Source organism: Vombatus ursinus, unplaced genomic scaffold (assembly GCF_900497805.2).
Source record: "Vombatus ursinus unplaced genomic scaffold, bare-nosed wombat genome assembly UNPS02014852.1, whole genome shotgun sequence".
In the NCBI taxonomy this organism is placed as follows: Eukaryota; Metazoa; Chordata; class Mammalia; order Diprotodontia; family Vombatidae; genus Vombatus; species Vombatus ursinus.
The window spans coordinates 3,090,332-3,117,269 of NW_020954630.1; the positions used below are offsets into that span (position 1 = coordinate 3,090,332).

Genomic DNA, 26,938 nt, shown 5'->3' on the forward strand with positions numbered 1-26,938 from the left:
CTGCAGTGAGAGGTGACTTGAGGCAGGGAGACTAATCAACACACTATAGGAACACTCTAGGTAACGAAGACCTGTACCAAAATGGGGACTGTAAAAAAGAGAGAAGAAAGCGGGTATATGAGATGCATACCTTATTTCACAACATAATCATTGCACCCTGTGTGTTTTTTTTCCAGTCCAAAAATTGTTTTGAAACCTTTCACTGGGTAATTGTCGCACAGAATAATTCTTTGTGGTGTAGTTTAAAAGGTAAACAGAGTAGCAATGTATTCGTCAGTGGCATATGAATACACATTTATCTCTCAAACATTGAGAGCTGCAAGCCTAGAATTCACAATGCCCTCACATTGTCAGTACATTTCCAAAAACTGACTTGCATGGTTTCTTTGGAATGCTGCAGTACTAACAGTATTTTCCCTCAACCCAATGAAGAGGTGCAGGCCCAAGGGGAACAGGCGGGCAGGCTAAGCTGCCATGAGTAAGCTACATGATAGGGTAAGACTTGCATCTTCCCAATTTTAATGCATATTCATGAGCATTCCATGCATCCTAATCTTGCAGCTTAGTAATAAATGATTTTTAAGTAATACCAGCAGAATTTTTAAAGTTTTACATAATGGTCAAGCCTTGGAGGTGGCTGGGACAGCAGAAGCAGCAAAAACAGTAGTAGCTTTGGGGCTCTCAGCCCAAGAATGATAAGGGGTGGCCACAATGGTCCTCTAGGTCCTCAAGTGCAGCCCTGTGACTGAATCCAAACTTCACAGAACAAATTCCCTTAATAAAAGGATTTGTTTTGTAAAACTTGGACTCAGTCAAACAGTCATATTCGAGGACCTAGAAGGCCACATATGGCCTCAAAGCCACAGGTTCCCTACCCCTGGAAAGGGGTTCAACAACAGGTCAAAAAGACATCACAAGATACCCTTTTCTAGGACTGGGTACAGCTAGCACTGATTGGCAAATCCATTACACAAAAGCAGTTCTGGGTCACACAGGCACAGTTCCAGTCAGTCACAAAGAAGGAGGGGCCCTGTTCACTGTTCCAGATCCAGGAGGAGCACTAGCAGCAGTGATTGTGGATGCAGAGAAGCAAGACCCCTTTCTCCTGGGCAACAACCACAGCACAGATCAGAAAAGTAGTGACAACAGCTCTTCCCAGATCACATCACTATGAAAGCATCAAAAACTTGTAGATGCCCAGAAGAAGTTCTGAAAAGAACAGCACCAAGTCCTCCTTTTTTGGGGGGGGGGGGGGGGGGGGGGGGGGGGGGTGAGGAGGGGAAATGGATATTTAATCAAACAGAGGTCTTTCAAGCATTCCTGATGAAAAGAAGAGAGCTGAATAGAAAATCTGACATTCAAATACAAGACACATTAGGAACCTTAAAGAATAATCAAAAGGGACTCAAAGCTAAACTGTTTATATTCCTATATGGGAAAATAATACATGCAATTCTTAAGAAATTTATCATTATTAGGCAGTTATGAGTCTATATACACAGGGAACACAAGTGTGAGTCAATTATGTTGGGATAATCTCAACAAAGAAAAAAAGGAAGCGGTGCGAAAAAGGGATACAATGGGAAAAGGGTGAGGGAAAAAGGGAGAATGGGGGAAGATTCTGTCACATAAAAGAGGCACTCAAGGAAGAGCTTTTATAGTGGAGGGAGAAAAGGGGCAAGGGGTAGTGACACCCCATGTTTAAATCTCACTCTCATCTGAATTGGCACAAAGAGGGAAGACTATGTTTACATACACATGTGTACATATATACCTATGTACACACACATATAATACCCATGTACATGTATATGTGTGCATGTATACATACGCATACATAGGTGTGCATACACACATGCACTCAGTTGGTTATAGACATCTTAGCCAATAGTGAAATAAAAGAGGAAGGGGACAAGAGATAGTGCAGTGGCGGGTGGGGTGTCTGGGATAAAACTGAAGGTAGTATAAAGGAGGCAATGGTCAGAAGCAAAACAGACTTTTGAGGAGGAACAGGATAAAAGGAGAGGCAAAAGGCTAAACAGAAGAAAATAGGAAGGAAATATACAATTAGTATTCACAACTCTAAATGTAAATGGGATGAGCTCACCCATAAAACAGAAACACATAGGAGAACGGATTAGAAAACAGAATCCAACAATATGTTGGTTATAAGAGACACACTTGAAACAAAAAGACACACACAAAGAGTTAAAAATAAAGGGATGGAACAGAATCTATTATGCTTCAGCTAAGGTAAAGAAAAGGCAGAGGAAGTCATAATCTCAGACAAAACAAAAGCAAGAATAGACCTAATTAAAGACATAATCAGGGAGTCTACATTTTGCTAAAAGGTACCATAGACAAAGTAATAATCAAAAAATTTGAAGGGCAAATTTCCCTGCTAAAGGCCTCATTTCTCAAATGTATAGGAAACAGAGTCAATTTTATAAAAATAAAAGCAGTATTACTCCATTGATAAAAGGACAAAAGATATGAACAGGCAGTTTTCAGAAGAAATCAAAGTATCTATAGTTACATGAAAAAATGTTCTATATCATTACTGATTATTGAAACGCAGCTAGGTGGTACATTATATGGAGTACCAGGCTTGAATTCAGGAAGATCCATCTTCATGAGTTCAAATCTGACCCCAGTTGCCCTCACCCCCCCCCAAAAAAAGAAAAAGAAAAAAAAGAAAAGAAAAGAAAAGAAAAAAAAAGAGAGACTGTGCCCAAAGAGCTATAAAACTGTGCCCACCCATTGGACTTGCAATACTCCTGCTCCGTATGTACCCTAAAGAGATAAAAGGAAAAGGACCTGCATGTACAAAAACATTTACAGCACCTATTTTTTGCTGTGGCAAAGAACTGGGAGATTGCAGTCATGCTCATAAATTGCAGAATGGCTGAAAAAGTTATGTCATATAATTGTGACGGAGTCCTATAGTGCTATAAAAAGTGATGATGGGGGGAGGGGTTAGGAGAAGGGAGAGGCTTCCAGGAAAATAAAAACAAACATGACAACATGAATATGAACTGATGCAAAGCAATATTGTAATGATGATCGATCAACTGTGGAAGACTTGGCTACTCATAACCACAATGAACCAAGACAATTTCGAAGGACTCGTGATGAAGAAATGCCATCCACCTCCCACAAGAGAACTGATGACCTCTGAGTACAAAGTGAAGTACAATTTTCTCACTTTCTTTTCGTTTTGCCTTTTTTTTTTTTTTTTAGGGAGGAGGGAGCAGCCTATAGATAACATGGAAATGTTTTGCAGGATTTCACATGTATAATTGATATCACTTTGTTTGTTTTCTCAGTACATGAAGGAAAGATTAGAAGGAAAGAGAAAATTTGACACTAAAAATTTTTTTAAAATAAATTATAAAAATTAATAATAAATTTTAAGAAAATTTTATGACTCATTTCTTTACTTAAAATGATTAGAGCAAAAGAAATGCTTGTATTCTTCAATTTTCAAATTTTGTTTCTAATTTCATGTTTGGTGCTAAGTATGAAATATCAAATATTAATAATGGAAAGCCTATTTATCAAAAATAGCAGATATTTTTATTTGCCATTATTTCATTTACTAAAACAATTAAGGACGTTGACAGAATTTGGAGACATAAACATAATTTAAAATGTAATGCAATAAAATGCTTGACAGTACGAATAAATCTCATGATATTCTTGGTCTAAATGGCAAAGTAAATATTAATCCATACTGTATGCACAGCCACCAAAAGTCTCAAGAATGTTTTCTACTACTATTCCCTCTTACCCTAAGACTATCTTTTTGGGGGGCGGGGAGCAGACGGGGAGGGAGAACCAGGATCATCAGATCTTCTTTCTTTCCTTGCTTAGGAAGGACAACAAATGACTGGCATCCAGTAATACCACAGGACCCTTAAAAGAGTCAGAACCTAAATCAAATGACACAACGGCCAAGCAGGCCACCTCCTCATTCTTCCTCATCTAATACCTATGATTCAACAACTCTTTTTAGGGTTGTCTACATTTACCCCTATAATCTGGTCCAGACCCTGCTTGCTTTCATCTACTGTCCCCACCATCTGATGGTAAGCCCCCTTATCATGGAATTCAGTATTAGAACTCATTGTCGCTTTTCATCAAAACCCATTACCCCTCCATATTTGAGGATTTCAATACACATGTCAATATCTTCTCAAATATCCTGGTCTCCTCTACTCACACCTTCACTCTACCATGAACAATAATGATTTCATCATTTCTATTGACTGTTCAAGCTCACAAAAGCATAATTCTGAAATTTGTCTCTCAGACCACATTTATCTATTGCTATTTCATACTTAAACCTATTCTTGATCCTAATCACAACCTTAAGACACTCTACTTTTCCCTAGTTTTTCGAATCCATACTTCCCTTGCCATTGCCCCACTTTCCTTTCTCTTTAGTCCTGACCCTATGATTGTTGTTTTTCAGTCATTAGGTGGCCCTAAATTCCTAGGAAACATACACTGGTACCCTTTCTACAAACTGCTGTTGTTTGGTCATTTCAGTTGTGTCTGATTTTCTATGACCTCATTTGAGGTTTTCTTGGCAAAGATACTAGAGTGGTTTGCTATTTCTTTTCCCAGCTCATTTCACAGACGAGGAAACTGAAGCAAATGGAGGTAAGTGACTTGCCCAGCATCACACATCAAGTAAGTGTTGGAGGCCAAATTTGAACTCAGGAATATGAGTCTTTCTGACTCCAGGCCAAGCACTCTATTCACTGAACCACCTAACTATCCAACCCTATAATTAACCAGGTAGGTATAAATGAACACTATCCTCGCTAAACTTAAGTCATTCATTCCTTTGTCCCACCACTATGAATGCCTTCACAAGCCCCAGGCCTGGACTGAATATTCCCATCCTCTATCTTCTCCTCCCAAATGTATCTGCCAATGAATAAAACTGCAAAATCATGACAACTGGGTCCACTACAAATCTATATCATCTGATATCAACTGTGGTACAACAATCCTTTAATACTTCTTTGATTCTCAAAGAAATACCTTACAGTCACCATTTTGATCTTCTTCTAATGCCCTTCCATCAAGAAAGAGCCATTTGTCCTCCATGGGTAGGTCATGTGCTAAGCCATTTACAATTATTATCTCATTTGATCTTTACTACAACCCTATCTATACAGACTCCTAACTGCCCTAATAAAGTTCTTAGGAGTTACGTGTATTATGTATATTGTATATGTATATCTTCCTAGATATATTGCTGGAAAAACTAGAAAGCAATCTGATACAAATAATTATGCTTAGACTAACACATTATACCATATTCTAAATAGATATGTGATCTTAATATTAAAGACCATATTATTTTTAAAAAGTACAAGAGAAGAACAAGTACCTCTCACAGTTGCAGGTGGGATATAAACTCTTAACCAAATAAGAGATAAAAGGTACTTACAAAAGATTAATACTGATTACATGAAACTGAAAAGCCTCATGTACCTAGGATAAGAAGGGAACAGTCTTGGATACCAAATCTCTCTGTGAAGAGTTTGGTATCCAAGACATACACATATACATATACTTACACATATGCATACACATATACAGGAGACATTCCTCAATTGCTACCTGGTCAAGGGATAGGAAGAAACTGCTCTCAAAAGAACCACAATTCACACCATATGAAAAAAAGTTCAAAACCTATAGTGATAAAAGAAATGCACATCTAAACAACCCTCAGGTTTTACCTCTCACCCTGCGTATTGGGCAAAGATAACAATAAATTTTAATAGTCAGTTTTGGAGGGGTTGTGGGACTAAAGTGACCTTTAGCCTTTTAATCAGAGACTTTTTTCCCGGGCTTTTATTCCAAGAAATCCATCAACAAGAAGAAAATTACCATAAACTCCAAAATATTTACAGCAGCACTTTTTGCGATAGCCAAGATTTGGAAATGAAATACATGCTCATCAACTAAGAAATGGCTAAATAAACTGTAGTACATGAATGTAATGAAGTATTACTGTGCTGTGAGAAATTATAATGTAACAAATATAGAGAAGCATGTGATGATCTTCATCAAGTAATGAAAAGTGAAGAAAGCAGAGCCAACAAAATATGAACAATTACAACAATGTAAAAAGAACAAACCATCACAGACAAAAAGAATCAAAAGTGAATGTAGCAAAACTATAAAGATCAAACATGAATGTACTGAAGAGATATAAAAAGACACCTCCCACCAACCCTTTCATGAAAATGAGAGGTGCTCCATACTTTTTATATATACATGTAGTGATTAGTTATGTTAATTTTTTTTTCCTTTTATAATATTATGTTACATGGGAAGGCTCTCTGGACAGACATGAGAAAGACTAGGATGATGTAAAAAAAAACAAGACATCAATAAAAAACTTGTTTTAGTAAAAAGGATTTAATGCAACTCAGCTATTTGCTATCTTTTTGGACAGCCTAACTTCTGGAAGAGTTCAAATATAGTAGAGTCCATTTCCTCAGAGATGATTAAATGCAAGCTCTGGAGCAAAAAGAATTCTCTCTGAAATTTCTCTCCTAGCTCTAAATGAAAAAAGTCTATGATTATTCTCAAACTTACCATACAATCTCTGCATGGTAAGATTTTTAACGATAAAGTACTCCCTACTTATTTCAAATCATCTTCACCCACTTTTAGACCATTCTCTTTCTTACATGTGACTGCCACATAAATTCTTGAAAATAACAATCATGTGCCTGTAATGTTTAAGATTACATAGCAAAATTCCCCAGCTGAAAAATGATCAAAGGATATTAACAAGCATTATTAAGAAGAAGAAATCAAAGTTATCAAAAGTCACATGAAAAAATGCTCTCCCACCTCACACCTATCAGAAAAGGAAAATAAAAAATGGTAGAAGGGATGTGGAAAAACTGAGACACTAATGCACTGTTGGTGAAGTTGTATGCCCAAAGGGCTATAAAATTGGACACAAAACGTTTGACCCAGTAACACCACTACTAGGTCTATAATCCCAAAAAGATCAAAGATAATGTAAAAAGACTTAGCTGTACAAAAAAGTTCAGAGCTAGTCTTTTTATGGTGGCAAAGAATTCAAAATCGAGGAGATGGCCATCAATTAGGGAAAGGCTAAACAAGTAGTAGTATATGATCATTATGGAATACTACTGTGCTATATATAAGAAATTAAGAGGAAGACAGATTCAGAAAAAAACTGAAGACATTCGTGAACTCAAGCAAAGTGCAGCGGGCTAGAAAACATTGTACCAAGTAACAGCAATATTGTCAGGGATGATCAAATGTGAAAGACTTGGCTACACTGATCCAAGAAAACGTTCCAAGACAATTAGAAAGGACCCTTGATGAAATGCATTCCCGGATTCAGGAGGACCTGAGTTTAAATTCAGCCCCAGACCCTTACTAACTGTAATGCTAGGCAAGTTGCTTAACCCTGTTTGCCTCAGTTCCTCATTTGTAAAATGAGCTGGAGAATAAAATAGCAAACCACTTCAGTATCTTTGCTAAGAAAGCCCCAAAGGAGGTCATGGAGAATCAGAGACAACTGAAAAACAATTCAACATGATGAAAAATGTGTAATTGCCTCCACCTCTCCAGAGAGAGAGAACTGATGAACTTTGAATGCAGATTGAAGCATACTTTTTATTTTGTTTGAATTTTCTGGAACTATTTTTATGTGACTTCACACATACAAATAAAATCAAATTTCTTGCCTCCTCAGGAAGAGAGAAAGGGGAGAATTTGAAAATAAAATTCTTTAAATGATTGTTTAAAAATTTTTACATGTACTTGGGAAATATTTAATGAAATAAATTTTAAAAAATTTAAAAGGTTACTTGGTAAACTAATCAGTCTATAATGAAGCTTAAGAATTTTATGAATGCCAAACAAACATTGGAGGATAGTCTATCCTCAACTCAGTATTTTTATAGTGGTAACGAAGTTGGTCTACTTGGCACTGCTTTGCAACTTCTATCCTGACACATGAAAGTAGTCCCCCTAGGTTTAGTAAAATAATGACGGGTTTGCCTTTTTTGTATGTTAATTGTACAAATGATGATAAAATAAGAACTACATAACTTTCATTCATTCAAACAATTAACTACTAAGCTAGTTATATGAAATATAGAGTTTGTTCACAAGGAGCTTATAATCCACCTATAAAAATAGCTACGGCATATAAGTGAACCAGAAAAAAACAAAGGATGGATTCAGCAAACATAAGGAATTTGAAGGTAAAATCAATTTCAGAGGAGAGAGGTTAAGGGGAGAGCAAGAAAAGGCTTCACAGAATAGTGAGAACCTTAATTAGGCCTTGAAGGAGCTTTAAGTGGAAATGGCATGCAGTATAGGGAATGAACAAGGGCACAGGGTTGGATGGGTATAAGAGAAAAAGGAAGGAAAGTCATTTAGCATGGCTGGAAAACAGATCCTGTGAAAGAAAGTAGTTTGAGATAAGGCTCAAATGCAGGTTAAAATTAGGCTGCTGAGGATTATCAGGAACTTATACTTTATTCAGTAAACAATGTAGAAACCATGAACAGTTTTTTTGTTGTTGTTTTTTTTTTTCCAAGAGTTTTATGTTGGGAGCAACCCATCAGAAAAATTACTCTGGCATTAGTACATGTGTACAGAATGGATTATTAACAGTTGGATCTAGAGAATAATCTAACAAATTGGCTAAAAAAGATTATGCTATCTCATTTTTTTTAATGAGAGATCACTTCTAAACCACATTGTATTGCTCAACCAATGATCATTCCAAGGAATTATTTGAGTGGATATAAATGTCATCTCACTAACTTAACCCAGAGACCAATATCTAAATTAAATTAAATCAAACATATTCTTACAAGGAGATAAACACAAATTTAAGACAATTCCAGGCAGAAGGCTCTTTTTGAGGGAAAAAAAATCCTACATAACCTTTGTTTTTCAATCACCTTCTTTCTAAGCACATACATGACACTCTTATCTAGTCAATCATCCTCTAAAGAAGAGAAAAGAAACAAGTAGGGAGAAGGAGAAAGGAGAGAAAGAGGGAGAGGAGAGAGAAGAGAAGAGAGAAAAAAGTGGGCAGATAGACAAGGAGAGAGAAAAGGGAGGAGAGAAGAAAGGAGAGGGAAAGAGGCAGTTCAGCAGAACTAAACAGCAAATCTGAGAATACCAGCCTTATTCAATATCAACAGTTTCCAGCTTGAATTTTCTATGCTCTTCCCAAGCAAAAAATTTTTTACAATTCACTTTAGTGTTTCAGTCCTCTACATTCAACTCAAATCAACTTATAGTTCAAGACCAGATGACCACTGAAAATATGGAAATAACATGAAGGCACTAGAAGAAAATAAATATGAGGATTAAAGAATGAAAGGAGCCAAACCTTACTAAGACCATACAGTTGCCTCACAACTATACCTCATGAATGTCCTTTCAAAGAAGAGTTGGAAATTATTGGGGAGGCAAACACTAAACCACAATTATCATCACTCCAACAAGTAATTTTTCATTGCACCTACAATGGGGCAGGTGCTAGGAATAAAGTATGAAAAATGAAACAATGCCTACTCAGCAGGAGTAGGAGTAGTATTATATTATAACAGAATACACACCAAGTACAGATATGAATATATGTTACATAAAAAAGCTAATAAATACAAACATATAGAAAATATTAAATACACAGTAATTTTAAAGATATAACACTACCAACTGGGATATCAGAAAAAGTTTCTTACAGAAGATATAGTCAGACAACTGACTTGGTAGAGACAATGCAAAAATAAAATAAACTTAAGTAAAAATAAAAAATACACAATTAGATAAACACATTTTGGACTGTTTACGAAAAGGATATAAATGAAGAAAATGATAAGCTTGTTGACTAGAATAACTTTCAAAATGATTTTTAAACATTTTAAAATCACCAATATTTCACAGTGTGTTCTTTCACCTTACCATTTTTAGATAGAATAATCTTTTATGATAAAGACTTTAAAAAAATGAGGAAAAAAATTAAACAAAGATTGCTACCATTATCAAATAAGTCTGACATCATGTGTTCCCATCCATGGTTCCACATCTTTGTAAAGAAGAGCAGAATGATCTTTTCATAGCTCTTCTTTGAGAATGCTGTTCGGTCATGAAAATTCTGTAGCATTCATTTATCATTGTTCTATTATTATTTTTTTCCTTTACATTGCTGAAATCAACATGTATCTATTATATTTGGTTCTACTTAATTTGCTTATCATCAATAGATTTTTCAATTTTTTTTGTATTTCTTATTCACAATTTATGAACCACAGTAATATTCCACTGTAGTCAAAAGCTTCAATGTATTTATGCAACCCCAATAAAGGGGCATTTGCTTGATTTCCAGTATACACTTACTACAAAAAGTAGGTCTCAAAATAGTTCAGTATATATTGGGGGCCTTTCTTTTTTGTTATTAACCTCCTCAAAGCATATGCAAAACACTGTAATCTGCAAGTCAAATGGCCCAGATATCTTAGTCACACTCAGCACTATTTTGCACAACAGCTACACAATTCATGTTCCCAGAAAAAATGCATTGGCATTCCTGTCTTACTGCAGTCTCTCCAACACTTTTTTTTAAGATAGTAAAGTAGGTTTATAATGCTGATACTTAGACTAATCCTAAAAAACATAGCCTTGATAATGAAACAAGAGAAAGAGAGAACCCAGAGGAAGAAAATTATAAACTACTATCCTTAATGAATATTTATGAATAAATTTTAAACAAAATATTAGCAAATGCACCACAACAACATATTGAAAAGATTATGGATCATGACCAGGAAGGAATTATACCAGTAATGCAGGATTAATACATTCAGACAGCTAGGTGGTGCAGTGAATACCAGCCCTGGTATCCAGAGAACCCGAATTCAAATCTGCCCTCAGACACACAATACTCACTAGTTGTGTGACTCTGGGCAAATCACTTAACCCCAATTGCCTCGCCAAAAACAAACAAACAAAAAAACCCTATCAAAATGACTGACAATATTAGAAACAGATAATTAAAATCATGTGATTATATCAACGTATTGTGAAAAGAACTGATAAAATACAACACCCATTTCTGATTTAAAAAAAAATGAGACAGAATATGAAAAAATGACCCTGTCATTAATACAGTAAATTGTATCTAAAACAAAGAGCAAACATCCCACAAGAAAAAAAAGTATGAAGCCTTTCCAATAGAATCAGGGGTAAAGCAAGGATGGCCATTATCAATTCTATTATTTAATGTAGTGCTCAAAATGCTTGTTAGAGCAGTTAGACAAGAAAAAGAAACTGAGGCAATAACTACAGCAAAAAAGGAAACCAATCTTAAAAGTCCTAAGCAAGAAACCTGAGTCAAGTAAAAAGTTTATAGAAACAATAAATTCTGCAAAGTCACAAGATATAAAATAAATCCACATAAATCATCAGCACTGCAAAATGTTACCAAAACACAACAGAATTTCCACTTAAAATAATTATCAAAATGTATAAGATATTGCAAAGACTATTTTCCAAGAGAAATCTAGGAATAACATAGACTGCTAATAAAATTGTCTTTTTATTAATCCTCTCCATTTCATGCTACATTCTAGCTCCTTATCACAAAAACCTGATATACCTTCTCTCATGCTCCTTGACAAAATGGCCCAAGATGAAAAACAAGCTTTATTTCCAATTTCCACTTTGAGATATTCCCTTTGCTACCATTATTCCACTGCCCCTGTGTCTTTGAGCTTTTAATGACAGTTATCCAGCAGCCCTCAGCTTTTGTTTTGTTTTGTTTTGTTTGGGGGGGGGGGGGTGGAGTTTAGTACCAGACATAGGCTGACCATGTTATTCTCCAGCCCAAGATGATTTAGCAGCTGCCTATTATACCCAGGATAAAACACAATGTTTCCATATGTAGCTACTGCAAAAAAGTTTAAATGACAGACGGATTTCACTATATTCCCATTCACATAATAATTTAAGGTTCCTCCCTAACATAATGTTGTCTCCCATCTTCAGGTCACTACACAGTTTACTACTCACACCTGAAATGCTTCTTTCTATTTCTTAAACTCCTGGACCCTAGCTCCACTGGACCCTAGATTCATTTATAACAGAGGCTAAGTGCCACTTAACTATAAAAGGCCCTTACTAATAACTCCTAATCATTATCATCTATTACAAGTTACTTTGTACATATTTCTATTTATTTGGGAACATGTTGTTTTGACCCAGTAGGAAAAAAGCTCCATGAAAGCAAATATTTCCATTTTCCTTTGTATCCCCACCCTGGCACATACCAGGTAGTGAACAAATGTTTCTTAAATTGAGTATAATTACAGTATCTTGAAGCATAAAGTAGGCAATAAATCTAACTGTTCATGTATCATAAAATCACAATAATAAGTATTTTCTTTCTAATGAATTTTTGTTTGAGAAAGGGAAATTTGATATGAGTACCAAAGCAACACAGTATTCTTTTTTTTCTATAATCTAAAACCTTTACCACATGTTCTACTCTGTTGTCTTACTATGACATAAAAGCGACCCTGGCTGGCAATAACGAAGAAAGGCTTCAAGCATAGGGTGACATACTGGATGACCACAGCCATATTAAAAGATGCCTAGTTAAATTCAGAGAGTCTTATCCTTAGACAACTGGAAATTATGAAGAAAGGTGATGAAAGGGGTAGGGGAAAGGCCACATTAACATTAATTCATGAGTACACAAAAATTAATGGCACTACCTTACCAAGACTTGGAGAATTTTGATTGATCATAAGGTAGAAAACTCAATGTGACGAATTTACAGATATCTTTCAAAAATAAAACCTAACAACTCATACCACTACTACCATGTAGTAGTTCTTAAATTTCAAAACCTGTGTCAGTAAAAAGTAAGGACATTTAATAGGATTCTTAATTTATTACCTGTTTCAACGGTGTTTTCTGTTTCTGCTGCCTCCAACCCATCCATGCTATCATCATCCTCCACTGTAGCTTTTCCTCTACTTCGAGGCCTAAAAAGCAAACAAAGAAACTTCATTAAACTACAACACTAACATTATAATTACTTGCATTGTGCCTAGAACAGAAGTTAAAAGTATGTGAAACATACTAATACAAAAGAAAATTTTCCAAAAATTAGACCCAAATTACCTCTCAGAAGCTGATTAGCTGCCTGTTTTAATGGTGCACCAGTTTAAATAAACTGTGTTCCCCCAAGACTCTTTCCCACAGCAGAATGCTTTTACACCTTGAAAAATTCTCTAAATAGTTCTATGCAGCAAAAACATCTAGAGTTAACTGTAATCAACTCTAATAAGCGCTAACGTAATAAGCTTTATCTTAAATATGAAATAGAAGATTTTCAAAATGATATAAAAGTAAAATTGTTAGTATAATTACTGTAGCCTAAATCTCTTGACATTGAGAAAGTCAAAATAATATACATAATAATTTGAAAAACAGAAGCTCTAAAACTGGTTCTGTTCTGAAGCTATGAAGGAGAGAGAAAAATGAGGAAAAAGGGAATATTAGTGCAGAACACGAAAGGGGGAAAGGAATTTTATATTTTTCATATTTGGAGTACATGAGAAGAGTGTACAAACATGGAGGAAAACAGTTGACAGAAAGCACATATCTAATTAACTTCACTCTTAAATAGTCAATGGAGAGTTAAATACACTCGGGAAATTAGGTGTAGGAATATATTTAATTCAACTGAAAAACATGTGAAAGGTAAGATGGAGTTTAACAGGGAGGATAATACTGAGAAGACAAAAGCTGCTAACAAAACCAACTTCAAAATCCTGAAAGGGGAACAAAAGAGCTGGGGAGGACAGGGGAAGCTAGGGAGTTGCCTTAAATGGTCTTTTCTACAACAGTAATGGCTACTCAACTGAAGTATGATGAATGTAATGGATTATTATGCCTTGAGAAATAACAAAAGAGATGATTTTAGAAAAATCGGATAGTATGAACAGATACAGAATGAAGTGAGCAGAACCAAGAGAACAGTTTATATAAGGACAACAATGCTGTAAAGAAAACACAACTAAAAACTCTGATTGATATAATAACCATGAACAATGAACAATTCCCAGAGGCCTGGTGAAGATGCATACCACCAACCACCAGATAGAAAAGTAAAAAAAGATATAAACTGTATTCAATTATGTAGCTCAGTGAGTACATAATTAAACCTAGAGTCAAGAAAATCTGAGTTCAAAGCAAGCTTCAGACACTTAATAACTGTGTGACCCTAGTCAAGTCATTTAATCTCTGCCTGCCTCAGTTTTCTCATCTCTAAAAATGGATATAACAAAAGCATCTAGCTTTCAGGGTTGTTTTGAGGATAAATTAAGATATTTGTAAAGCACTTTGTAAATCTTAAAGTGTTATAAATGCTACCTATTAGCATTGATTATGCTAATCGGTTAAAGGATTTTTCCCCCGTCATGTATTTTTTTGTTTAAATTAAGGACAAAGACTGGAAGGAAAAGGAGATTTTTAACAAGAATCCTGAAAATGTCATTAAAACATGTTTAAATTTAAAAAATGGAATTCAAACAAAGTCTAGAAAAGAGTAGAGACAAGCAAGACAATTCTGAGAATTAGATATGGCACTGCACTTGAGTTTGCACAAATCTACACACAAGGACACATGTCCTTGACTAGACAGTACTTTATGGTACTCAATTTGATTTATTTTTTAAACTTTACAGTATTAGTAATTTTGTGGCTAAAACCACCAGTGCTACATGCAATATCAAACATTAGCCCTCTAATGCCCTCCCCTCTACCCCTCAAATTCAGATACAGTAACCACCCTTAAAAGTTTATGCAACCTTCTGTTCCATCACTACGCATACTCTCTCTGCTTCGATGAGGAATTTGTATTTCATAGTGTGATAGAAAGTTAGTTATTCTAGTTCCTCAGAGTTCTACTTTTTTAATATTTCCATTCATATTACATTTATCCCTTATACACCTCCCCCCTCCCTCCATCACCACTGCAACAATTCATTGAAACCTTTCAATGTATCTCTGAATTCTTCATAGACATCACTTCTTGCTGCTCTATAATATTTCGTTATGCCTACATTTTAGTTTGTTCAGCAATTCACCCATTTGATAGGCATTCCCTTTACTTCTAGGATCAACATTAATATTTTAACATATCAATAAAAATTAAGTCCCCATATACACCAAAATACTTGTAGCAGCACTTTTTAAGATAGCAAAAAATTAGAAAATCAAGTAGATAACCATTGATTGAGGAATAGCTAAAGGGAACATGAATGTAACAGAATATTACTGTGTTCTAAGAAATGAGATATGTCAAATCTAGCCTCAGACCAAACACTTGATACTTACTAGCTGTGTAACCCTGGGCAAATCACTGAACGCCAATTGCCAAATAAATAAATAAATGAATAGTGAGTCAACAAATAAATCACAAAATCAATGTATTATATTAAAATTAATAGCAATGAAACAGCAAAATACATGTAGTACTTCAAAAGTAACATTGGGAAAAACTTATAATAACACAATAGAAAATACCAAGATGAGGTAAGCACACAATTTAAAAGTCTAGGAAAAAAATTAGCAACTGTAAAATGTTTAAAAAAATTTTTTACAATCAAAAATACAAAAAAAAAGAAATCCCAAGGCAAAGAAAAAGAGCTACTTTTTAAAAGACTAATAACCATTATCTAGCCTGTATGTAAGATGATACCTCCAGAAAAACAGCAAACGCAAAAGGAATTGAATATTTACAAAAATATAAAATCTCCCAAAACAAGCTTTCTCAATGAATAAAGGAGTAAGAAATAGGAGGGAGAGAATTTGTAATTGAAAATTAAACTGAATTTTAAACAAGATATCCTGCTGCTCTTACTATGAGGGTCTTGTCTCAATTTTACTGAGGCAAAGGTCATTTGTTCTAAGCTTTTTCACAATTCTATGCCCCAAATGCCTAATTATCCCTCATCTTTTACATCTAAGTAAAAGGTAGACCGGCCCTTCTTGTGTGCTTTTGCCCAAACATTCTTCCCCACTCCAAATCTTCATTCTCTCTTGAAGTAATTGAAGTAACTGCTGGCTGCTACCGAACTATACCCAGACTTTCACAATCCTTAAAAACCTTCACTTAATATAATCTTTCCCTCAAAGTAACATCCTACATATCTCCTCCGTTCTACAGCTAAAACCCAAAAAAGCTTTCTGGTCTCAGTAGTTCTTTTCGTTTTTCTTGGAATTTTTTATGCATTATTTTGAAAAAAAAAATTTTAAACATTTTTTAGAGTTGCTAATTTGTTGATTTTTCTAGGCTTTTAAATTGTATGCTTAGTTGATCTTGGCATTTTCTATTGTGTTGTGAGTTTTCCTAAACATTATTTTTGAAGTTGAAAAAAGAGAAAGAGATATGAACATCACTTTAGATGCACTACATAGATTGTGTTATGTTTCATTGCTATTAACTTTAATATGATACATTGATAATGTTATTTATTTGACTAATTATAATGAATCATAACATTATCCAGCTTGTATGTAAGATGATACCACCAGGAAAACAGCAAATGCAAAAGGAATTGAGTAAAATATAAAATCTCCCAAAACAAACCTTTTTGCCTCACTTCCCCTACTTCTTCACCTTACACTCACTTCAACCATGTATTCTAGGGGCAGTTAGATGGCTCAGTGGATACACTGCCGGGCCTGGAGTCAGGAAGACATGAGTTCAAATCTGTCCTCAGACACTTACTATCTCTGTGACCATGGGCAAGAACTTCTGTTTGCCTTAATCCACTGGAGAAACAAATGGCGAATCACTCCAGTATTTCTGCCCAGAAAACCCCATGGACAGTAGCGGCATGATTTGGACCACAGGTCACAACAAGTCAGATACAACTGAACAACAACAAACTGAGCATGCCTCACTTCTCTATTTTCTCTTTCTAGATGAGCTCATCAGCACATCATTGGTTTAAGTATCGTTATGAAGGTAATTCCCAACCCTACATGTTCAATACTCAGCTTTCTCCTGAGGTGTATCACCACAGGAGGAAGGGAATGACATCTCCCATGTTCTGATCTATGAGGAGGTCATCTCCAGTCGTCTTGATCTATATCATACCACTGGACCCAGATGGCTCCAGAGGAGAAGAGTGAGGCTGGTGACTTTGCACAGCCCTCCCTCACTTAAATTCAATTCATTTGCAAGTCAAGGCATCATCTTCCTGATGTCACGTCCTCTTTGAGAATGAAGGATGAACAACAATCACTATCAACTGTCTACCGAACATATCCACCTCCATGTCCTACAGGCAACTCAACTTCACTATGTCCAAAACACAATTCATTAGATTTCACATTAAGTTAGGAGCAACTAACTTTCAGTTTGGCAGGAGATGGCTACCCTTTCTGGTACTCAAATTCAAAAACACTGAATTATCCTCTACTTTTAAGCCTATTAAATATATGTTGTTTCCAGAAAATCAAGTAGAGTGCATTTGGCACAGTTATTTAGCACATAATTTTGATAATTCCAAAATTAGTCATCTTTTTTGAGGGCCAAGTTCTAACATTTGTAGTGGTCCAAAAATTATAATCACCCCAAAGACAAAATTAAACAAGTACAAACCTTTAAAAAAAATACTAATAGATCACCATGTGTCATGTCCTCATCAAATCAATGTTTGGGAACTTCAGAAAGGTAGGCACACTAGTTTTGGCCTTAAAGTTGTCAACAAAACTCTAGAATGGAATGTAAAGTTGAAGTATACAAAATAAATATAACTTTTTTTCTATTAATTTTAAAAACAAGTTTTATTGATCTTTTTTTGGGTATCTATCACTAGTAGAAACTCTTCTTTGAAACAACAGGAAGCCCAGCAAAATACATCAACACACTGTTCAAGACTTAAGAATCGAAGAATGCATATCTCAGGAGTTATACTTTAGTATTTTCAAGTACCTACTGTCTACTCTTCACATCATATAGCACAATAAATTCCAAATGGATATATAAACGAAAAGGTCTTATGTCCTTGGTTGTTGTCCTTTGATCTCAAAGAGGACCAAAATGACATCACTATGCTAGAGTCAAGTTACACAAGCTCAGAATGTTCTATCACAGGTTGGGTACAAATAGTCCATGTGAACATTTGGGGTAGATTTTTTAAATTTGCACATCTCACGTTCCTTTTGAGCTACTTCAATTCTGCTTTGCTCATACAGCACAGCACCTTGTCTGATGTGGGCATGCCCTACTGAGTGCCAGTGTCTCCCATGTCACACAACCAATTCCAAATGGAGTTCTTAAGAGAGACCTTGAGAGTGTCCTTGTATTGCTCCTTCTTACCACCATGTGAACACTTGTCCTGTGAGCTCTCCATAAAATAAGGCTTTTTGGCAAGCATACATTTTCCATTCAAACAATGTGGCCAGCCTATAGGGGTTGCGCTCTGTGAAGTACAGTTTGAATACCTGGCAATTTAGTTCGAGAAAGGAGCTCAGTGTATGGTACCTTATCCTGCCAGGTGATATTTAAAGTCCTAAGACAATTCAAATGGAAGCAAATCAGTTTCCTGGCATGGCGCTGGCATACTGTCCAGCTTTCACAGGCATACAACAATAGGGTCAGCACAACGGCTCTGTAGACCTTCAGTATGGTAGTCAGTCTAATATCTCTTCTTACCCACACTTTCCTTCGGAGCCTCCCATACACCGAGTTTTTGCTCTGGCAATGTGTGCATCAACCTCATTATTATCAACGTGTACATTCCCCAAAAATATACTACCAAGACAAGTGAACTTTATGCTCAGCATTCAAAACTTTTACATTTATCGTAACCAATGATTCCACATATGGATGGTATAGTAGTGGCTGATGGAGCACTTATGTTTTCTTGCTGTTAACTGTTAGCCCAAAATTAGCACAAGCAGCAGAGAATTAATTGATTCATACTTTGTTGCATCTCAGTTTCAGAAGCTGCATTGAGTGCACAATCATCTGCAAACATAACATCATACATCAACACTCCCTCCACTTTGGTCTTGGCTTGTAGCCTTTTCAAATTGAAGAATTTACTATCAGTACGCTAGCTAACCTTGAATGCTATGTCTGTTCTCACTGAAGGTATTTGACAACACGGCTGAAAATATCATGCTAAAAAGTATGGGAGCAAGCACACAGCCTTGTTTCACTCTATTAGTGACTGGGAAAACAGAAGAGCATTGTCCATTATCCAGAACCTGGGCAAGCGTGCCATCATGAAACTGATGTACAGTGCTGATGAACTTCTCCAGGCAACCAAATTTTGACATAATTTTCCATAAGCCCTCACAACTGACTGTATCAAAGGCTTTGTTCAGATCTACAAATGTTGTGTACAATGATTACAGTAATCTACTGTTTGATAAACCCAAAGACTCCAACTTCCAGGAAAAGAAGTTGTTACTTAACAAAAACTGTTGGGAAAACTGGAAAATACCAAGGCAGAAACTAGGCAGAGACCAAGATCTTACACCACATAATAAGATAAGGTCAAAATGGGTACATGATTTAGACTTAACTCCTCTCAGCAATACAAGGATCTAAGACAATTCCAAAAGACTCATGAGAGAAAATGCTATCCACATCCAGAGAAAGAACTATGGAGTCTCTCTCTCTCTCTCTTTTTGTTTCTTCTTTCTTGTGGGGTTTTCCCTTTGGTTCTAATTCTTCTTTACAACATGACTAATGTGGAAATATGTTTAATTTGATTGTATACATATAATAAAAGTTTTATCTATCTATTCAACACCCCAAGCTAATATACCCAATTTTGTGATCCTTACTTATCTAACCCACTACTTTAACTACTTGTTTTTTAAAATCAGTACCAGTTTTGATACTAATATTTAATAATATAGTTTAAGATATGAAACACCATTTCTCTTTCATTCCTCCTTTTTTTTTCCTACTACTTCCCTTCAGATTTGACCTTTTATTCTCCCAAATGAATTTCATTTTGCTTAGCTCCATAAAATAATCCCTCATTGGTTGGACTGGTACAGCACTAATCATTTTTTTAAATCATCTGCAATTATTGGGAGAATGGGGGTGACAGCTCTTTACACCCCTTGGATATGGAAAACCCACTGTTGGGCATACATCCCAAGAAGGATAAAGTTACAAATATTTCAATATATTCACTGCAACATTTCTTTGTAGTAGCAATCAACTAGAAACCAAGTATATGCCCATAAACTGAAGAATGGAATAGTACTTTGCAATAAGAAACAACAAAAAATTTAGGGAAGCAAGTCAAGATCTATATGAACAATCAGAAAATAACGTTCTTTTCATTGTAGGAAGAGGGAAGGGGAAGACTATGAGTATAAAAAATTTCATACACAGTCAGTGTAGTTCGTGTGTTTTTTGGTCTTACGAATTATTTTCCTTGTAACATAAGGAGGCTCACAGAAAGGGGGTTGGTAGCGATACCAGGAAATAAGTTAAAACAAAAAATATCCATAAATATTTTAAAATATATATCCTGGTTGCTTCCTCAATTCCTTTCATGTATTTTTGATGCGAGTGTAGAAGGACATAAAAGAAAAGGAGAGAAGAAGGAAACAGCACTTTAAAGTTTATCAAGTTTCCTCAAATCTGAACTCTCAGGTCAAACCACATATGAAGGGTTATGTCCACTTTTTAAAAATACACTGAAACTAGATATGATTACAAAGAATATTGCTTGAATGATGAGAGAGTTCTTACAACATAGGAGGAAGTTTTTTTTTAATTTACTTAGGAGTTTTGGTTAACCACAAACTCAGAAAAGAACAAAGAACATGACAATTGCTTTGATTCTTTAAAGTTAGTATAATTTTATACTATTTATACTAATAATATTATTAAGTATTAATAAGAGTAGCAAATGAAGAGCAAAACAAGTCAGTATCTTCCACTTCATGTATTCCTAAAAGTCATATAGGAAATGCATTCCCTCATTTCTGCCTACTGAGCTCCTTCTCTCACTTCAAGGCAGAACTTAAAGGCCACCTTCCCTATGAAACCTAAGTTGATATCTGCTGTAAGTTGTCTTTCTTTCCTCAAAAGTTCTTTTAACCTTCTCTGACAATTTCTTCTTTAATACCTTCATCCCACTGTACCTCATAATGTAATTATTCCTGCATATGCCATATGTTCCCTATTAGGCTGAAATCCTTGCAGGCAGCAACTCAATTTTTTTTTCCCATATCTGCATTTCCTAAAAGAGTGATTTGCACATATTATGCACTTAATAAATCCTTGTGAAAGCTGTGGGGTAGACTATCAGATTTTCTTTTTTAACAAAAAGAAAATGAGGCTCAAAGAGGCAACTTGAGTTGTCCAGCTTCATACAGTTACTAACTATCAGTTCCAGGACTTAAATACAAGTGTACCCTTTTCATAAAGAATGAAATATCTGTTGTTGGAGATAGGATACTGGTAGAACTGAATAGCAGTGGAACTGTACATATGAGTCAAGTCCTCACATTCCTACAACACCATACAAGACTACTGTGAGTAAAGAAATTTTAGGGCACACCTAGAACCAGAAGAACCAAGTTCAACTTCAGCTTCAGACCCTTTATTAGCTGTGTAATCCTGGGCTTAGCCTGTCTACTTCAGTTTCCTCAATTATAAAATGGGATAATAGTAGTACCTACCTCTAAAGGTTACTAAGAAGATAAAATCAAGCATTTGTAAAAGCACTCAGTACGGTGCCTAGCACACAGTAGCCACTATATAAATGCTTATTCCCTCCCTTAGAACCAGCAAGAATGAGTTAACTTCGACCACAGGTAGTGCAAACGTGGGACCCAGCAGCAGGTCCTTTAGTGATTTTTTAGGACCTTGGCAAGAAGCTCCAAAGATATCAGGGAACCTGCCAGCTGCCTGCTTTTAATCTCAAACATCAGCTTTTATCTGTATTTATCTCCCTAAATTGCTCTTTAACTTCATAAAGAATTGGTTTCACCTGAGTCTATTACAGATTTTACTTAAATGAATTTTTGGCTTGAACCCTCAAACGCTGAGCAATCTGCTGAACCAAATGCAGAACTAAGGTATGGTTCTTTAGGGACAGATGTGAAAAACTTTCACATGATTCTGTCAGTAGCTGTTTCCAAAGAAAAGGTTATCTTCATTTATTGATTCCATTTTCTTACCTAAAGTTCACTTCTAAATACCTTGCAATCTAGCTTCAAAACTAACTTAACTGGAATCAACTCTTTATTCCCAACTCCAATTGCCTTTTCTTAGTACTCAACCTTCTTGGCCTGTTCTGCAACACCATGCTGCTAACTATACCCCCTTTCTTAAGACTACTTTACTGATAAATACTTTCCAATATTGCTCCTTCTTTGCCTGTCTGGTTCTTTTTCCAGTCCTGGCCCATTTGTGTGGCTGTTACACAGAGCTTGGCCCTAGGCAATCTCTCCATACTTTCTTAGTGATCTTATCAGTTCTCACAAGTTCAGCTATCATTCCTACGTAGCTAACTCCCAAATCTATAATAGTCTCTCTCTTGACTCCTAGTCTCACATCACTAACTGCCTAGAAGATGTAACCAAAATAGACATTTTTAACTTTCAAACTATTATTCTCTCAACTTCCTTCTTTCTAGATATGGTGTTGGACTTGGAGTCAGAAGACTCTTGATGCAATCATTCTCAGATACATCTGTGTAGCTCTAGATAAATCTTTAAACATCTCTCAAGGCTTCTAATCTCCAAAATAACTATTGCTTTGATGATAAAAGAGGAGGGGACAAAGGGAGTGGGGGGGGGGGGTGTTGGGAGGGAGTGCAACTACAAGCCACCAAAATAATCCCTACCATCAAAGGACTTACATTCTAATAGGGGAAAGATGACAGGAATGATTTAGAGAGACTGCCCACAATGGGCAAAGCAAGGAGATAATGAGCCAAAGGAGTCCAATTGGGAATAAAGTGAACATGACTTGGGCAACTCATAAAATGTTGCTCCAAATTAGGAAATCATCCATTTTTAAAAGGCAGCAGTAGGTTTCCTTAGGAGGAGAAGTTGGCGGGCAAGGAAGTAAGGCAGATCAGTTGAAGAAGGAATGCTTGTGGGTCAAATCCACCTATTGCTTATCTTTGTACATCCCACTAGCCAAGTTTTTTTTTTTTAATAAAATTTTATTATATTTGGTCTTGGAGGTAGTTTGCCACCCTGTCCTAAACTATTGAAGAAATTTCCATATTTGATCTCCTTGCATCCAGTCTCTAATCTCTCTACTAAACCTGCCAATTTTACATTCCTACAACCCAGGTTTGACAGCATCACTGCCCAACTCAAGAAATTCACAACCTAGTACCATCCTACCTTCTGCTTATTGAATATTACCTCTCCTCACAGGCTTTACATTTCCAGCCAAATTCACAATCTTGCTGTCTTCAAACACAAAACATTCCATATCCCACCTCAATGTCTTTATAGGCTTCCCTCCTTACCTGGAATGCTTTCTCTCCTCAGCTCAGACTTCCAAAAACTGACTCAGCTCAATTGCCACCATCTTTAAGAGCTATTTTCTAATTCCCAAAATTGTCAATACACCCCAAACATTGTTTTTACTTTGTATATATCCTATATGTACTTATGAATATATGAACTATATATCTTGTGTATGTATATTTTGCAGTTACCCTAAATGTGAACATGCTATATACACCAATAGAAGAATTTAAGTTTCAGAGTAGAGACTGTCAGTTTTCTCTTAGTGGCAGGCTCTAATGATAAAAAGTAGGCAATATTTAAATGTTTGTTGAGACTTACTGCTAGTTATACTAACTCCAAGGCTTTCTAGATGGAGTTGTCAGAAAAATCTCTTCATCTCTTCCAATTTTAAATGTATTATTCCTAGATGCAAAATTCTACAGTGGAATCTCATTGCCTTTTACTTGAGAATTTTGACAACCAACACCCAACCTCTCCAAGTGACGAGAACCTGGCCTTCTTCCAACCTCATCAGTTTACCCATACAAGACCTTCATTCTATCCAAACCAATCTACTGGTAACCTCTTACAAATAGCTAGAACATCTCTTTGTGTTCTTGTTCACTTCTTCCTGGTTTACTATTTCTTTTAAAACACAGGTCAAAATGTTGTCCAGAAAGTCTATCCGAAGTAACTTTAACATGTAAATTTCCCTTTTATTCAACATAAACTTAGGATTTTAAGTATATTGTTTTGTATTTGATAACATGTAGAGTTCACCTTTTTTTTTTTTGGTAGCTCCGTCACTACCTACTAAAATTCATCCTCTCCTTCCCTCTGTCCAAAAAGGATCCCTCCCCTGCAGGAATAAATGAGTAAACACATTACATTCAAGTGAAACAAAACATAATGGCCAGAACTGAAAATGTCTTATCATATAGCTTTAGTCCATCATGTTTCTGTCAAAAACTGGGAGATACACTACTTAAAATTTGCAGACTCATTGATCAAAATTCTGAACTCATTCAAATTTGTTTTTTTTACATTACTGCTGTCAATATGCACAGTTAAGAGATATATGTGTGTAAAAAAATATGATGTGATATGAAGTTTCACAATTTCACACAGAATTCTCAATTTATGTTCTCCTGTGTGTACTAAAAAAATTTTAGAGCTTGAGATCAGAATATAATCCATGTCCCCTCCAGACCACGCCCCCTCTAAAACTTTGAAGACTGTGTACTTTTTTGTCCCATGTCTTATTCTTTCCTTTTATCTTTAAATATATTCCTGGGTCTCTTACTAAGCTTTCTTTAAATTAATTTTTAATTCTCTGTATTACTCAGCAAATGGTGATAATTTTTCTTCATTCTCTAAATAAGATTTTGCAACTAACTTTATATTGTATTCTAGTTCTGCCCTTGGATGCAATCTTCCCAAGTCATTAAATGTTTACTAAATGCCTACTCTGTGCCCAGCACTAAGCAAAACTCGGGAAAAAATACAATCCCTCCCCTTGCAGAGTTTGCAATCCAATGGGATAAGACTATATAAAAAGAAGAAAGCTGAGGAGAGGCAAAAGGTCATAGAGATGAAACTGAGCAGGGCAGTGAATGGGAAAATAAGAATTAGATGGAAATTTCTGAGCTCCCTATAAAGCGTGGTTTGAAATGGGGTTTATTGTTCTGTCCTCTGATCAGAGCAATTGAGGTAGACAGAGGAGGATCTCCATGATGATCAACTTTCAGGTAATGAGGGGAGGGGTGCCATTCAACAGAAAAGCTGGTGGAAAATGAAATGCAAGATTGCAGGCCAAGGTATGTCTGCTAGCTAGGGCACTTAGACTCCTTTTCTCTCTTATGGCAAATCTTTATATTTAAGTATAATTGATCCTAAACTGCTTACGTTTCTGACTTTTTTCCCCATCTATATCTCTTTTAAATTTATATTATCAAATGGTTATGTAAATAGGTAATACTGACATTGCTTTAATCACATATCATAGACAGTATACAAGAGCTAGAGAGAAATCATACAATGCCTGGCATACAGTAATTGCTTCATAAACTTGACTATATCATCTGTCTTTGGATTAAATTTTCATTTTTAATCCAAGTCCAACTATATACAGTCAAGTGATTCAGGAATGACTACAAAGTCATTTGCCAGTTCCTGCTTCTTAAAACCAGGAAGTATTTTTGCACCTTCATTTGTATCCTCAGTGTTTAAGAATGCTTGGCATATAGCAAGTGCTTAATAAATGTTTACTGACTTCCTGATATAATCTCTTTTGTGATATTATTATTATTGAATATATTGGATGAAGATATGTTAAATTGTCAAAGTAATTGAAAAAGACTGCTTTTGCAAAACACAATCAGAAAATTAGACCTTTTTAAAAATTCTGTAAAAATTGAATGACTGCTGCTTCCCCTTTGGTCCTTAGACTCATACAGCATAAAACCAAGTTCTCAAGACATTTATTTTTTCCCAAAAATAAAAGGCAGGGATTACTCTCATTTTGTCTTACAACAACCAATGTCTTTTAACATAGTAGGATACTTAATTAAAGCTGGTTTTGTTATTGTCATTCATTTTCAGTTGTGTCTGATCCTTCATAACCCCACTTAGGGTTTTCTTGGCAAAGATACTGGAGTAGATTGCCATTTCCTTCTCCAGCTCATTTTACAGATGAAGTAACTGAGGCAGAGTTAAGTGATTTGCCCAGGGTCACACAGCTGGTAACTTGTCTTTAAGGACAAATCTGAGCTCAAGAAGAGGAGTCATCTTGACTCCAAGCCCAATACTCTGTCCACTGTGCCATCTAAGGAGACCCAAACATATCTTCCAGGCTGAGAGGAGACAATCTATATGGTCTGCAAACTGTCAGATTTTGTTGATTAGTCAAATGGTTTCATTTATTTTTTTTTTAATTATTACTGGTGACAGGCAGAAAGGAAGTAAATCAGCAAATGAAAAGTCAATGATTTTTTTCAATTAAAAAAAATTTGTCAAAATTGAAGGCTAAAGATTAAGTCATTGTCAAAAAGCCAAAATATTAAGTCAGAACTCCAATACCAAAGTGATAATTAGAAAGGGCAAAATATATAACCATTAGGCTGTGACATCAAGGCAAACGAGAATTGAAAATGAGTAAAAAGGCTTCTTGTAAGGAGTAGGTAATTATCATAATAGTATGAGGGTGAATGTTCACCTCACTGTGACCCTTTCAGACACCAACAAACCTAACAAAAAGACAAACAGGATACTAAAGTCCTTAATAAAATTTTAGAAAAATTGCACGTGAAAAACCTCTGGCCATTATTGAATGTGAACAGAAAAGAATATACACATACTCAAGTCATTTGTGGCACTT

The 26,938-nt window shown here is 35.6% G+C and overlaps 1 protein-coding gene across 5 annotated transcripts in view; it reads right to left on the bottom strand.

Annotated features, from left to right (window-relative positions):
- Nucleotides 1-26,938, bottom strand: part of KMT2C (lysine methyltransferase 2C) — a 285,908-nt gene that overhangs the window by 202,886 nt on the left and 56,084 nt on the right. For all 5 annotated transcript variants that reach the window (XM_027841013.1, XM_027841014.1, XM_027841015.1 and 2 more), the window contains exon 2: nucleotides 12,991-13,079. In XM_027841013.1, the coding sequence (XP_027696814.1) occupies nucleotides 12,991-13,079 (89 nt within the window). The remainder of the gene's footprint in view (nucleotides 1-12,990; nucleotides 13,080-26,938) is intronic.